Here is a 14,136-nt window from a genome sequence, read left to right as displayed (position 1 = left end):
TCTCAATCAAGGGGTCCAGGGCCCCTTAGGTGGCCTCGAGCAGGGCCAGCATTAGACTCTCTGGGGCCCAGGGCAGAAAGCCGAAGCCCCACCACATGGGGCTGAAGCCCAGGTCCCTGAGTCCCGCCACCTGGAGCTGAAGCTGAAGCCTGAGCAATGTAGCTTTGTGGGGGGCCCTGACGCATGGGGCCCCAGGCAATTGCTCTGCTTGCTACCCCCTAATGCCGGCCCTGGCTTTTATATACAGAAAATCAGTTATTGTGGCACAGGTGGGCCATGGAGTTTTTATAACATGTTGTGGGGGGCTCAGAAAGAAAAAGGTTGAGAACCTCTGCTGTAGTTCTCCTTAGAAATCTCACATCGGTACCTTCCTTGCGTTCTGTGAAATCTGAAGAGAAAGTGTTTTTAAAATGAACCACATGTGCAGGCTCATTATCCGAGACTGGTATAACATGAAATATATCCCAGTGTGGTTAAACAGAGCAGGGGACATACAATTCTCCTCCAAGGAGTTCAGTCACAAATTTAATTAGTGCATTATTTTTTTAACAAGCATCATCAGGATGAAACCATGTCCTCTGGAATGGTAGCCGAAGCATGAAGGGGTATACAAATGTTTAGCATATCTGGCACATAAATACCTTGCAATGCCAGCTACAAAACTGCCATACAAATGCCTGTTCTCACTTTCTGGTGACATTGTAAATAAGAAGAGGGCAGCATTATCTCCTCTAAATGTAAACAAACTTGTTTGTCTTAATGATTGGCTGAACAAGAAGTAGGACTGACTGGACTTGTAGGCTCTGAAGTTTTACACTGTTTTGTTTTGAGTGCAGTTATGTACAAAAAAAATCTATATTTGTAAGTTGCACTTTCACGACAAAGAAATTGTACTACAGTACCTGTATGAGGTGAACTGAAAAATACCATTTATTTTATCATTTTACAGTGCAAATATTTGTAATAAAAATAATATACACTTTGATTTCAATTACAACACAGAATACAATATATATAAAAAGTAGAAAAACATCCAAAATATTTAATACATTTCAATTGGTATTCTATTGTTTAACAGTGTGATTAAATCTGCGATTAATTTTTTTAATCACAATTCATTTTTTGAGGTAATTGCGTGAGTTAACTCCGATTAATCGAGAGCCCTAATTTTTACATGTAGTTTGTGTACACCACTGCCCTCTGTTGGATACATCTGACTTATTCAAACATTTCTCTCATTTTCTAGTCAGTGGCTAGTCTAACACATGCTAATACAGTTGACAGCTAATGAAGATACTTGTATAACTCAAGAGGTAGAAAGCCTGTGCTTTTGTGTTCAAGCTTCTTTCAGTTTCTGTATTGCTTCTGAGTAACAGCCGTGTTAGTCTGTATTCGCAAAAAGAAAAGGAGTACTTGTGGCACCTTAGAGACTAACCAATTTATTTGAGCATAAGCTCTCGTGAGCTACAGCTCACTTCATCGGATGCATACTGTGGAAAGTACAGAAGATGTTTTTATACACACAAACCATGAAAAAATGGGTGATTATCACTACAAAAGGTTCTCTCCCCCCCACCCCACTCTCCTGCTGGTAATAGCTTATCTAAAGTAATCACTCTCCTTACAATGTGTATGATAATCAAGGTGGGCCATTTCCAGCACAAATCCAGGGTTTAACAAGAACGTCTGGGGGGAGGGGGTTGTAGGAAAAAACAAGGGGAAATAGAAAAGGAGTACTTGTGGCACCTTAGAGACTAACCAATTTATTTGAGCATAAGCTTTCATGAGCTACAGCTCATCGGGGAAATAGATTACCTTGCATAATGACTTAGCCACTCCCAGTCTCTATTCAAGCCTAAGTTAATTGTATCCAATTTGCAAATTTTGCAAATGAATTCCAATTCAACAGTCTCTCGCTGGAGTCTAGTTTTGAAGTTTTTCTGATGTAATATTGCAACTTTCATGTCTGTAAGGCAGTGACCATGAGTTGGTTGAGTTCAGGATCCTGACGCAGGGAAGAAAGGTAAGCAGCAGGATACAGACCCTGGACTTCAGGAAAGCAGACTTCGACTCCCTCAGGGAACGGATGGCCAGGATCCCCTGGGGGACTAACTTGAAGGGGAAAAGAGTCCAGGAGAGCTGGCTGTATTTCAAGGAATCCCTGTTGAGGTTACAGGGACAAACCATCCCGATGAGTCGAAAGAATAGTAAATATGGCAGGCGACCAGCTTGGCTTAACGGTGAAATCCTAGCGGGATCTTAAACATAAAAAAGAAGCTTACAAGAAGTGGAAGGTTGGACATATGACCAGGGAAGAGTATAAAAATATTGCTTGGGCATGTAGGAATGATATCAGGAGGGCCAAATCGCACCTGGAGCTGCAGCTAGCGAGAGATGTCAAGAGTAACAAGAAGGGTTTCTTCAGGTATGTTGGCAACAAGAAGAAAGGCAAGGAAAGTGTGGGCCCCTTACTGAATGAGGGAGGCAACCTAGTGACAGAGGATGTGGAAAAAGCTAATGTGCTCAATGCTTTTTTTGCCTCTGTCTTCACTAACAAGGTCAGCTCCCAGACTGCTGCGCTGGGCATCACAAAATGGGGAAGAGATGGCCAGCCCTCTGTGGAGATAGAGGTGGTTAGGGACTATTTAGAAAAGCTGGACGTGCACAAGTCCATGGGGCCGGACGAGTTGCATCCGAGAGTGCTGAAGGAATTGGAGGCTGTGATTGCAGAGCCATTGGCCATTATCTTTGAAAACTCGTGGCGAACCGGGGAAGTCCCGGATGACTGGAAAAAGGCTAATGTAGTGCCAATCTTTAAAAAAGGGAAGAAGGAGGATCCTGGGAACTACAGGCCAGTCAGCCTCACCTCAGTCCCTGGAAAAATCATGGAGCAGGTCCTCAAAGAATCAATCCTGATGCACTTGCATGAGAGGAAAGTGATCAGGAACAGCCAGCATGGATTCACCAAGGGAAGGTCATGCCTGACTAATCTAATCGCCTTTTATGATGAGATTACTGGTTCTGTGGATGAAGGGAAAGCAGTGGATGTATTGTTTCTTGACTTTAGCAAAGCTTTTGACACGGTCTCCCACAGTATTCTTGTCAGCAAGTTAAGGAAGTATGGGCTTGTTGAATGCACTATAAGGTGGGTAGAAAGCTGGCTAGATTGTTGGGCTCAACGGGTAGTGATCAATGGCTCCATGTCTAGTTGGCAGCCGGTGTCAAGTGGAGTGCCCCAAGGGTCGGTCCTGGGGCCGGTTTTGTTTAATATCTTCATAAATGATCTGGAGGATGGTGTGGATTGCACTCTCAGCAAATTTGCAGATGATACTAAACTGGGAGGAGTGGTAGATACGCTGGAGGGCAGGGATAGGATACAGAGGGACCTAGACAAATTGGAGGATTGGGCCAAAAGAAATCTGATGAGGTTCAATAAGGATAAGTGCAGGGTCCTGCACTTAGGATGGAAGAATCCAATGCACAGCTACAGACTAGGGACCGAATGGCTAGGCAGCAGTTCTGCGGAAAAGGACCTAGGGGTGACAGTGGACGAGAAGCTGGATATGAGTCAGCAGTGTGCCCTTGTTGCCAAGAAGGCCAATGGCATTTTGGGATGTATAAGTAGGGGCATAGCGAGCAGATCGAGGGACGTGATCGTTCCCCTCTATTCGACATTGGTGAGGCCTCATCTGGAGTACTGTGTCCAGTTCTGGGCCCCACACTACAAGAAGGATGTGGATAAATTGGAGAGAGTCCAGCGAAGGGCAACAAAAATGATTAGGGGTCTGGAAGACATGACTTATGAGGAGAGGCTGAGGGAGCTGGGATTGTTTAGCCTGCAGAAGAGAAGAATGAGGGGGGATTTGATAGCTGCTTTCAACTACCTGAAAGGGGGTTCCAAAGAGGATGGCTCTAGACTGTTCTCAATGGTAGCAGATGACAGAACGAGGAGTAATGGTCTCAAGTTGCAGTGGGGGAGGTTTAGATTGGATATTAGGAAAAACTTTTTCACTAAGAGGGTGGTGAAACACTGGAATGCGTTACCTAGGGAGGTGGTAGAATCTCCTTCCTTAGAGGTTTTTAAGGTCAGGCTTGACAAAGCCCTGGCTGGGATGATTTAACTGGGAATTGGTCCTGCTTCGAGCAGGGTTTGGACTAGATGACCTTCAGGGGTCCCTTCCAACCCTGATATTCTATGATTCTATGACCAGAGAGATTGAAGTGTTCTCCGACTGGTTTATGAATGTTATAATTGGATACAATTAACTTAGGCTTGAACAGAGACTGGGAGTGGCTAAGTCATTATGCAAGGTAACCTATTTCCCCTTGTTTTTTCCTACAAACCCCGCCCCCTTCCTCAGACATTCTTTTTAAACCCTGGATTTGTGCTAGAAATAGCCCTCCTTGATTATCATACACATTGTAAGGAGAGTGATCACTTTAGATAAGCTATTACCAGCAGGAGAATGGGGTGGGGGAAGAGAAAACCTTTTTGTAGTGGTAAACACCCATTTTTTCATGGTTGGTATGTATAAGAACATCTTCTGTATTTTCCACAGTATGCATCCGATGAAGTGAGCTGTAGCTCACAAAAGCTTATGCTCAAATAAATTGGTTAGTCTCTAAGGTGCCACAAGTACTCCTTTTCTGTATTGCTTCTGCCACTGCTAATATTTCAGGCTGTCTCTGTGCTGCCTCTGCAATGCGTTCTTCTACCGTTTTATGCTACTGTCTGTTAAACATTCACAATACCCTCAGTGTGCTGTAAGACCAAGAAGACATGGTCTCTAACTCAAGCAGCATACAATTTACTGTGGTCGTCAGCAACTTGACATTCACTATTTGAAAGGAATTACTTCCTATTAGTTTTCCCTGTTTTACAAGGCAATCCCTATGCACACAGCTGGACACGCAGAATAATGTACTGCTTTACTAACTACTTTGGTTTTACACTAATGAACTCGGTTGATGGGTTTGCATTTATGAGCTATGATTGTTCTCAGTGAACTTTTTTTAGTAGCTAAGCAAATAGGAATCACCACTGGCTTCCATTCCCGCTGGCCTGGTGCCCACTCACCATTTTCCCCCAACTCAGTTCCAAAACTCAGTCCCTTTGACTTGACTTTCTCCAGTTATTTGTTAGTTACTGAATATCAAAGGGAACAGTCATTTACTATATATCTGTACAGTCTCTAGCACAATGCAATATAAATAAGTAATCATCATTATTACCATTTTACATTCAATTGCTTACCATCTGACCATTTACAGATAGAGTAGTAGTTTTCATCACAGGATGCTGTCTTCCAGGTTCCTTCAAGGTCCAAATAAACACAGCCTATTTTCTGTTTCGGCTCTCCTTTGGCCCACTTAGTATACTTCAACCTCCAGTTATCAATCCATTCATAATGTCCATGAGTCTAAAAGCAAAATAAATTAATAGAAACAATGAATCAGATATCCATAATTGCTTTGCAGTCAGTTTTGTGAGAATAATTCTTTCACTGTCCTAACCTTTGTCATCTCTGGCATGATATGAAACAGAAAAATACCAAGACTCAGTCCCTTGCCAGTGGATAGATATTTACAGTCTGTCCATCGTCCTTTGTCAGAGGTTGTCATTCAAAAGTATAGAACAAAAATAGATGGCTCAAATTTTTTATTATGCTGTGGCATATGAAGTTCGCAAATTAATCCACCATCACTCCATCCTCCAGTTAGCTCGTGACCAAGTTTTGTTTTGAAGAAGTTGTACATGACATTGTTCACTCTGGTGTTTCTTTAATTTGTGCGGTCAATGGGTGCAGAAAGCAGAATTAGGGACTGTGCCAACCGTTTGCAAAAGTCATTCATTTTAATCTTGGTAAAGGCCCCAGATACCAGAATGAGGAACACAATATATATAAATTAAATTGGATAGCCCACCAGCTGTTCAGCATCTCAGCCACACAGAAGTTCTGATATTAATAATAGCGTTAGTTTAAAATAAATTCAGGGGTTATTTAGAGAAATTCAGGGGTTATTTTATTTGGATAAAAATAAATCATTTTCACCACACACCTAAAGAAGTTAGGATATTTTTCCAAGGGAATCATGACAGTGTGTTCATATGAAGAAAGCCATAGTGAGATGACCTGAAGAAAAAACTTGCCTGTAAAAACATAGAGCATAATGCCAAAAAGAATAAGACCAGAGAATGTGTGATTTAACCTGATTAATATTGATTAATTATTAAATGATTAAAGGTTAAGCACATTCCCTGCCTTTAAACAACGATACTATATACAAGTAGGGCAGTATGTAATCTAATGAGATCAAAAATGAATTAAGATAAGGAATGTGAGAGTTGTATTATCACAAAAAGTAGCAAGATGTTCTTACCAGATTGCTGTTCAGACCAATCCATACAGGCTCCCCATACTTTAACATTCGTAGCCATAGGAATGAGTGGCTGTAGGGATCTAAGATGCTGGCAAGGTCAGAGGACTCATGTATGCATTTTCTCCTTGCATCTTCCCATTTCATTTTGGAATGGACGAACAAATAACTACTGTTACCATAACGGATAAAGTTTGTGGGGACTGCTGTTGATGAATGGTACAACTTGGAGTCTATAGGGAGAAGAAAAAAAGGGAACGTAAAGTCGTTGGGGTTTTTAAAAATTAGTTAGGTCACGTTGTGGCTGGATCTGCATGCGATTGCAAGGCATGGATAAAAGAGACCCCTCTATCTCCTGACTTCTGGTCTTGGTTAAAGCTCTGCAAACCCACCAAAGAAAGTGAGGATTCACAGGTGTAAAATGAGGGCAGAGATTACACTGTCCTTGACAGCATCTAACAATGTTGATGATGGCACAACGGCTAGCATAGAATCCAAATTATGCTCTCGCTACTGTGCTAGTTCAGAAGAGCTGAAGTGAAGTAACAGAAGTCTAAGGAAACTATGACCCTGACTATATCCAGGGAGTAAGAGCTTGTCCACACAGGAGTTGCATCAGTTTAATTTACATTGGTCTAGGTTTGGTATACACATAAAGTTCCGCAAGTTTTTGGTTTAATAAAAGATGTGATTTTAAACTGATTTAGCTAACCTGGTGCAACCTTGTATGTGAACACTTTTAAATCAATTTACATCTGGCTTATATTGGTTTACCTGGTGTTGGTAAATTTATGGGTGGATATAGGCAGCGATCATATACAGGGGTCTGCACTGGTTTAATTAAATTGGCTTTTTGAACAGATCAAAGTTGAACTTCTCTATGCAGAAAAGCCTTTAAAAGCTGGTTTAGTGTGTAGACCAAGATTTTGATGCTCATATTTTTAAACAGTACTTTTTTCTAACCGTAGCCACCGAAGTGAAGGATAGTGGTGACATAATGCAAGTGGAAATCCAGCATTTAGTCCTCAAGCAAATCAAAAAAAGTTGCACGAGATTTCTGAAAAATGCACCTTTGTTAATTTGGCAAACATAGCCTTTGTTGTTGCCACAGCTTTCATCAACCCATTTCCCTGCCTCCTTAACAGGACTATTTTTCATAAAGACGCAGTCAGCCTATGGGGAAAAAGGATACACAAATCAGTTAATAAATAAATCAGAAGCAAATGAGAAAACCTCCTCCCCCTTTCACATCTGTAGACATGAATATATTTAAATTTCATTCCTGCGTCATTTTAAGATTCAGTAATGCTGGCATTATGCTGGTGACTTCTATGTGCTTTTGTTCCCCTCGTATTGCCCTTACTTCTTAACTTTCCTGTGGTTTTTCCCTGGTCAATCTGGTGAAACAATTGTGGGGGGCTATGAGAAGGGGGAAGAGCAGAAATTCTATTCTCTTACGATCCCCATTTTGTATAATATGGAGGGCATCAAAGCCACAGGAAAGTTCAGAGGGAGGTCTTGGGTGAAGTTGGTCATGGAAGGAAAAAGTGGCTTGATCCCTCTACATGGGTATCGCAGTCTGTTCCAAAGAAAATCTGGACAGGCAAGGAGCAGTGCACTTTTCTGAATTTTTTTCTCCCTCTTTCAAATTCATAGTTGCAGCTGTGCAAAATATTGACTGCCAAACTAGAAACACTTAGGTTAGGTTGCCAGGCTCCTGTTTTCGACCAGAATGCCCAGTCGAAAAGGGATGCTGGTGGCTCTGGTTGGCATTGCTGACCAGCCGCTAACTGCCTGCCCTGGCTCCATGCAGCTCCCAGAAGCAGCTGGCATGTCCGGTTCCTAGGCGCAGGGGCGGCCATGGGGGCTCCATACACTGCCCCCACCTTGAGCGCCAGCTCCGCAGCTCCCATTGACCAGGAACTATGGCTTATGGGAGCTGCGGGGGCAGTGCCTGTGGGCATGGACAGTGCGCAGAGCCCCCTGGGCCCTCTGCCTAGGAGCTGGAGGGTTATGCCGCTGCTTCCTGGGAGCCACCTGAGGTAAGCACCACCCAGAGCCCGCATCCCAAACCCCCTGCTCCAGCCCTGAAAGCCCCTTCCCACACCCTAAGTCACTTCCAGACCCTGCATCCTGCACCCCCTCCCACACCTCAATCCCCTGCCCCAGCCCAGAGCCCTGTCCTGCACACTGAACCCCTCATTTACTGGCCCTACCCCAGAGCCCGCACCCCTAGTCGGAGCCCTCACCCCCCTCCTGTATCCCAACCCCCTGCCCCAGCCCAGTGAAAGTGAGTGAGGGTGGGGGAGAGCAAGCGACGAGGGGGGGAATGGAGTGACAGGGGGGCGGGGCCTCGGGGATGGGCAGGGCAAGGGCGTTCAGTTTTGTGCAATTCGAAAGTTGGTAACCCTAACTTAGGCCCAAATTTTCAAGAACGTCCACTGATGAGAGTGAGATGCCTGACTTGAGATGGCATTTCCATTCCCCTGACTTCCAAATCCACAGAGCTTCTGTAAGCCTATAACAAACACACAGTGTTTCATAAAAATGTTTTACGTCTGCAAACATTTTTTAAAAGTTGCGCATGGCATTTTTTGCACTCTGTAGCTGTGTCAGAGAAACATTCACATTCTGATGCTTACCCCAAGCAAACAATCTTCTGAGACTCCCCCACCACGTGGTTTTGCATATGAACTATTTCTCATTTAGAACTAATGAAACCTTACAGACCTTGCCACTCTTAGGACAGGACTTTATAAAAGCAGTACACTTTTCAGAAAAGAAAAAATATTTTTCCTCCATAGTGACGTATTTTAAAAATGCCTTGTCTGATAAACTTCAGAATTTCTCCAACACTTCTCCATCTGTTCAGGATAACACATGAGAATTTCTGATAGCAAGGTGCTGTTTTCAGGAAGTTGGAGAGGTGCATAAGGTGCCAAAATCAAGGTTATATTGAAATTGCATTACAACTTTAAAGCCTGATCCTGCCCCTACTGCAATCCTTGGCGGATCAACTCCTTATCCAAGGAGTGACTTACTGTAACTCCACCACACAGTATGAAATAATCTTGCATTAGCAGAGAGATGAACTTGATGGATGGAATGTGTCTTTTTCTAGAATGCTGAGAAAATATAGGAAGCGATTTTTTCTGACAAGTCAAATGGTTATTTACAGAAGCTGGGGTAACACATGACTCTCCCCCACAGCAGCAGCATCTCTGCCCATCTGGAGGAGAGAGAGATGTTGTTGTGCAAGTGGCCCTGCAACCTGTACTCCCTTAGGAGCCCAAAGCCCCAAAAGGGAGAATGCCAGCTAGGGAGGACCACTGTCAGAATGATAAAAGCGATGCACTAATTCAGTTTTTATCCCCAAAGCAAACACCACAAGGCAGGGGTGCCATGGAGACGTGCACAAGTTAAAGCTGCTCTTCTTTCCTGAAACTTGGTTCAACCACGGCTGACCCCTCCTTGCAACATAGCAGTCCAGGCCCTTTATTAAACTAGCTCAGCAGCTTAATCCTGCTGGAAATCCTTCACAACACACCCTATTTGTGCAGCTCTTACTGGATGTCCTGTAATAGATTGCTCTTACTTCACTTGCTGCTCCTTTATTTGGATTCCTACTGTACAGCTGTAACAATGTGTTTTTTTTAAGCTGAGCCAATCATCAGTGTAAAAACTTATGACAAGCACCATAAACAATAGAGCAAGGCTTCTGCTAAATATATTTGGTCAAAGATTTAAATGCATTTTGCACTTGTGAAAGACCTGAATTCTGCGGTATCACAGCTCTAGCCTCAGTAAATGTCTTCGCTATGTCAGAAATAAACTGAGCAGTAACTATGGTACAGTTATTTAACAATTTGTAATTGATGTTCACCTGGCTATCATATGAATATAATGCCATTTGTCCAGATGGGAAACCTTTGCCCCAATTTGTAAAGTAGACTCCACTTCCATCTGTCCAAAGGTACTTGAGTTCATGGTTTATATCATTTAATCCAATCCAAGCATCAACCACAGAATCCTTTAAATGGAAGGTGAGAAAGGCTGAAAGTAAGAAGAAAAACATTTTACATGAAGGGTAGTAGAACACAGCTTTTTCTCATCGGAGAAGTTGCTGATGTGGCCAGAACTGGGTCAGCCATGGTCCAAAAAATTCTTGTAGTATTGAATCTTATAAATCTTCTAATCTGACAGTTTGCAAATTTAGATGAATGTCTTGTGGAGAAAGTGAAAGAAATGGATATTATTTCAACGTTAAGTTAAAAGAAACAGAAAAACAACTAAAAAGAACAAGATGGGAAGATTTTTATTTTGGACAAAATTGGAAAGGCACTTTGGGGAGGGTAAGTTGTTAGTTTGGTGAGCAAGGAATCAGATGTACAATTTTTTTATTTGTACAAGTTATCACAGATGTATGCAGTGATGAGCTGCCAAAATCTCAATAACCAGTTACCTCCTCACGCCACGAGGGGGTCGTGGCCCTCCCCCTCCCCCCAGGACTCCTGCCCCATCCAACCCCCCGCGTTCCTTGACACCCCCGCCGGGACCTCTGCCCCATCCATCCCCCTCCCCTGTCCCCTGACTGCCCCCAGAACCGGGCAGGAGTGTCTCGTGGGCCACCATAGTGGGTGCCAACCCCGCCCCTAAGAGCCAGACGGACCTGCTGGAGGGCGAGGTGGGGAGTCCCGGTGGTGCTTACCTAGGGCAGCTCCCAGGAAGCATCTGGCAGGTCCCTGTGGCTCCTAAGGGCGGGGCAGCAGCCGCTCCCCGCACTGATCACATCAAAAGTGGTGCCTTAGGCACCGATTTGGTAGGTGCTCCGGGGCTGAGCACCCACAGGCAGCTCCCTGCCCCACCCCGCGCCCAGCCCCAGCTCACCTCCGCTCCACCTCTGCCTCCTCCCCTGAACGTGCCGCCCCGCTTGGCTTCTCCACCCCACCCACCTGGCTTCCCGCGAATCAGCTGTTCGCGCAGGAAGCTTGGGAGGGCTGAGAAGCAAGCGGTGGCTTCACGAGCAGGCCCAGGGAAGCAGAGGAGAGCTGGGGCGGGGAGCAGTTCCCCTGCGCCCCCCTGCTGCAGCGTGGGCAGCCCTCCTCGTGCCCCCCCACCCCCCCAGCTCACCTCCGCTCCTCCTCCGCCTCCCTGGGCCTGAGCGCGAAGCTGGGGGGGCGGAGAAGGAGAACGGGGCAGCGCGTTCAGGGGAGGAGGCACCCACCAAACTTTCCCCGTGGGTGCTCCAGCCACGGAGTTGGTGCCTAAGGCACCACTTTTGGCTGGTTGTTAAATTTAGAAGCCCTTTTAGCGTGGGACAACCGGTTCTAAAAGGGCTTCTAAATTTAACAACTGGTTCCAGCAAACTGGCTCCAGCTCACCACTGGATGTATGTCTGACTCTCCAAGTACAGTAATAGTCTCAACAGCAGATTAGTAAAGCTGCCCCTCTGAGGTTCCTAGGTCTTATTCCATCAAGTGCCCTATAGCCTATGACCAGGACTTTGAAATTTGCTCTGAAGCAAATGGGAAGCCAGCAGAGTTTATGAAGAACAGGTGTGATATATCCGCATCAATCTTTGTTGCTAAGGTTTACTTAAGAGATGCTGCGGCTGGCACTGAAGCTAGAAATCACATCTCTGGAAATGATCAAAAATATTTGCTTTAGGGTCAACAAGTATCTTGTGTTTGAAACATATGCTGCCCTGACTGCCCTCACTCCCCTGCCCCTTGTTTGCTTGGGGGACCACTGGGACCCATTCACATTACAAGTTCCTTCATGTTTTTATACCAGTTGCTGATACTTCCACCTAAGCTGATTACAATATGGTTGAGTTAAATGTAAATGCTCTTTTGTGGAAAACACAACTATGTGCCAACCACACTCGTGCATCTGCACCTGCCACGTTGCCTACCCACATTTGTATTTCTGCATTCTGGAAAAATCTAGGTAGGTACCCCAAACTGCCTCAGCCAGTGATAGAATGCAGAGGGGATATGCACAAACAGCGGCATGAGTAGCATGATCAGCAAAGTATTTTGGGTTGTCCTACTGCACAGAGAGCTGGAAAGGAAATAATAGTGTTCTGGTTATTGGAAGACAACCATGGCCCAAAATCCTCCCCTGGCAAGACTGAAACATGGCTGACTGCCAAAGTTACAAACACAGCATCAATCATATTTTGTGCAGACATAAACCAAATTTAGAGCCAACCATCTCACTAACTTGTCACAGACTTAAAGTTGTAGCGTACACAAGCCTCAGCTTTGTTCTTTTGTCTGGTCAGGAACAGGTGATTATCACAAAGCTAACCTTAACCAGCTTTTAGAGTTTCAGCCAGGAGCTTACTCTTCTCATTGAATTAATAGCCATTTTTGTTTCTCTGTTCTCCCAGCTGGTTGTCCTCCAAAATTTTCTTAATATGAACATCACCTGTGCCTTATCCTGCCAGGAATAAAACCTGTAGGTTTGCGTGCCAAACCTTAGTACTGTTGTCCTGCTGGGAAGTGCAATGGGAAATCAACCCTTCCTTGCACACTTCTGTTGCCAGTAATAATATTGGTTTGTCCCACCAGTCCTACTGTTCGTATGTTTCTTACCTAGAATTCAACCCTTGTGCATAAGCAACCTTTCAGGAATCTGTACAATGTGGTCACAATAGGAATGTTTCCCTTGGAGGGAATTCAACCACATTTAGATCAGTCATATTTGATCCCTAATTTTTTCCGCACTGGGAGTCTGATTTTCTCCACCATGGAAAATCATACATTAGTATGAAGGTAATGGAATTACTCTGATTTTACAGTAACGTAACTGTGAACATATCAGAATATAACCTCATTTACTTCTCTCACTATGGCTCTGTCTGTCCATTTGTGCTCTTTTAATTTCATAATTTCATATCTATTGCTTTGGTGCAATAGCTGTTTTTCAAAGTCATTTTTCCCATCTTTGTTGTTGTTCTTTATTATTTGTATTATTGTAGTGTCTCGGAGCCGCCATCATGGACCAGGACTCCTCCGTGCTAGGCTCTGTACAAACACAGAACAAAAAAACAATCCCTCTCCCAAAAAGTTTAAACAATCTAAGTATAAAACAAGAGGCATCCGATGGTACAGGAAGATGGGGGGAAGTTGTTGTTGGGGGGGCAGCTAAATGAAAGGGAAGGGAAGAGGGGGAGGGGGACAGGGCAGGTATGGAGTGAAGTGTGAGGAGGGAGAGGGATGGTTGGAGCAATTAGCCAATCAGCACAGGGCAGAGAAAGTCACAGAACATTCAGCAGTTCTGACTGGAATGTCCAGAGGTCCCTGCTTTAGCTGCTTCCCATCTCTGGCTGGCTGCTCTCTGCAATTTTGCCCCAGAGCCACATGGCAGGGGAGGGAGGGAGGCACCGCCTGGATTCTAGTGCCTCTGGTGTGGGCATTTCTCACATTTTCTTATGTGTTTTAATCCATTTACAACTCTTTCCCTTTCTCTGACTGTGTCACATTTTCCTGCTTCACTTTCTTTTTGTTTTCTGCATGTGCTGTCCCACCCTGTAGCTCCCCAAAAGAAGTGCCAAGTAACTTATTTCCAGTGGAGCAACACTAGGAGTTGAAGCAGTTTGAGATGGACTTGTCCTCAGCAGCAGGAGAGTTCGTATCAGTTTTGGGTCACTTCAGCTGTAAAAATGCTTTGCTGTTAGAAGCTTCACATAGTCCCGGTGTTACTTTTCTGGCACAATGGATTGGGAAGCTAGCAACAGTACAGTCATTATGA

General features: G+C 44.4%; 1 protein-coding gene across 4 annotated transcripts in view; it reads right to left on the bottom strand.

Moving 5' to 3' along the window:
• LOC140907675 (macrophage mannose receptor 1-like) overlaps positions 1-14,136 on the bottom strand; it is a 109,426-nt gene that overhangs the window by 16,392 nt on the left and 78,898 nt on the right. For all 4 annotated transcript variants that reach the window (XM_073334149.1, XM_073334148.1, XM_073334150.1 and 1 more), the window contains exons 22-25: positions 10,262-10,431; positions 7,449-7,551; positions 6,382-6,611; positions 5,255-5,420 (exon numbers count right to left, since the gene is read on the bottom strand). In XM_073334149.1, coding sequence (XP_073190250.1) covers positions 5,255-5,420; positions 6,382-6,611; positions 7,449-7,551; positions 10,262-10,431 — 669 coding nt within the window. The remainder of the gene's footprint in view (positions 1-5,254; positions 5,421-6,381; positions 6,612-7,448; positions 7,552-10,261; positions 10,432-14,136) is intronic.

This window comes from Lepidochelys kempii, chromosome 2, assembly GCF_965140265.1.
Source record: "Lepidochelys kempii isolate rLepKem1 chromosome 2, rLepKem1.hap2, whole genome shotgun sequence".
Lineage (NCBI taxonomy): Eukaryota > Metazoa > Chordata > Testudines > Cheloniidae > Lepidochelys > Lepidochelys kempii.
This window is presented reverse-complemented; position numbering and strand designations above follow the sequence as displayed.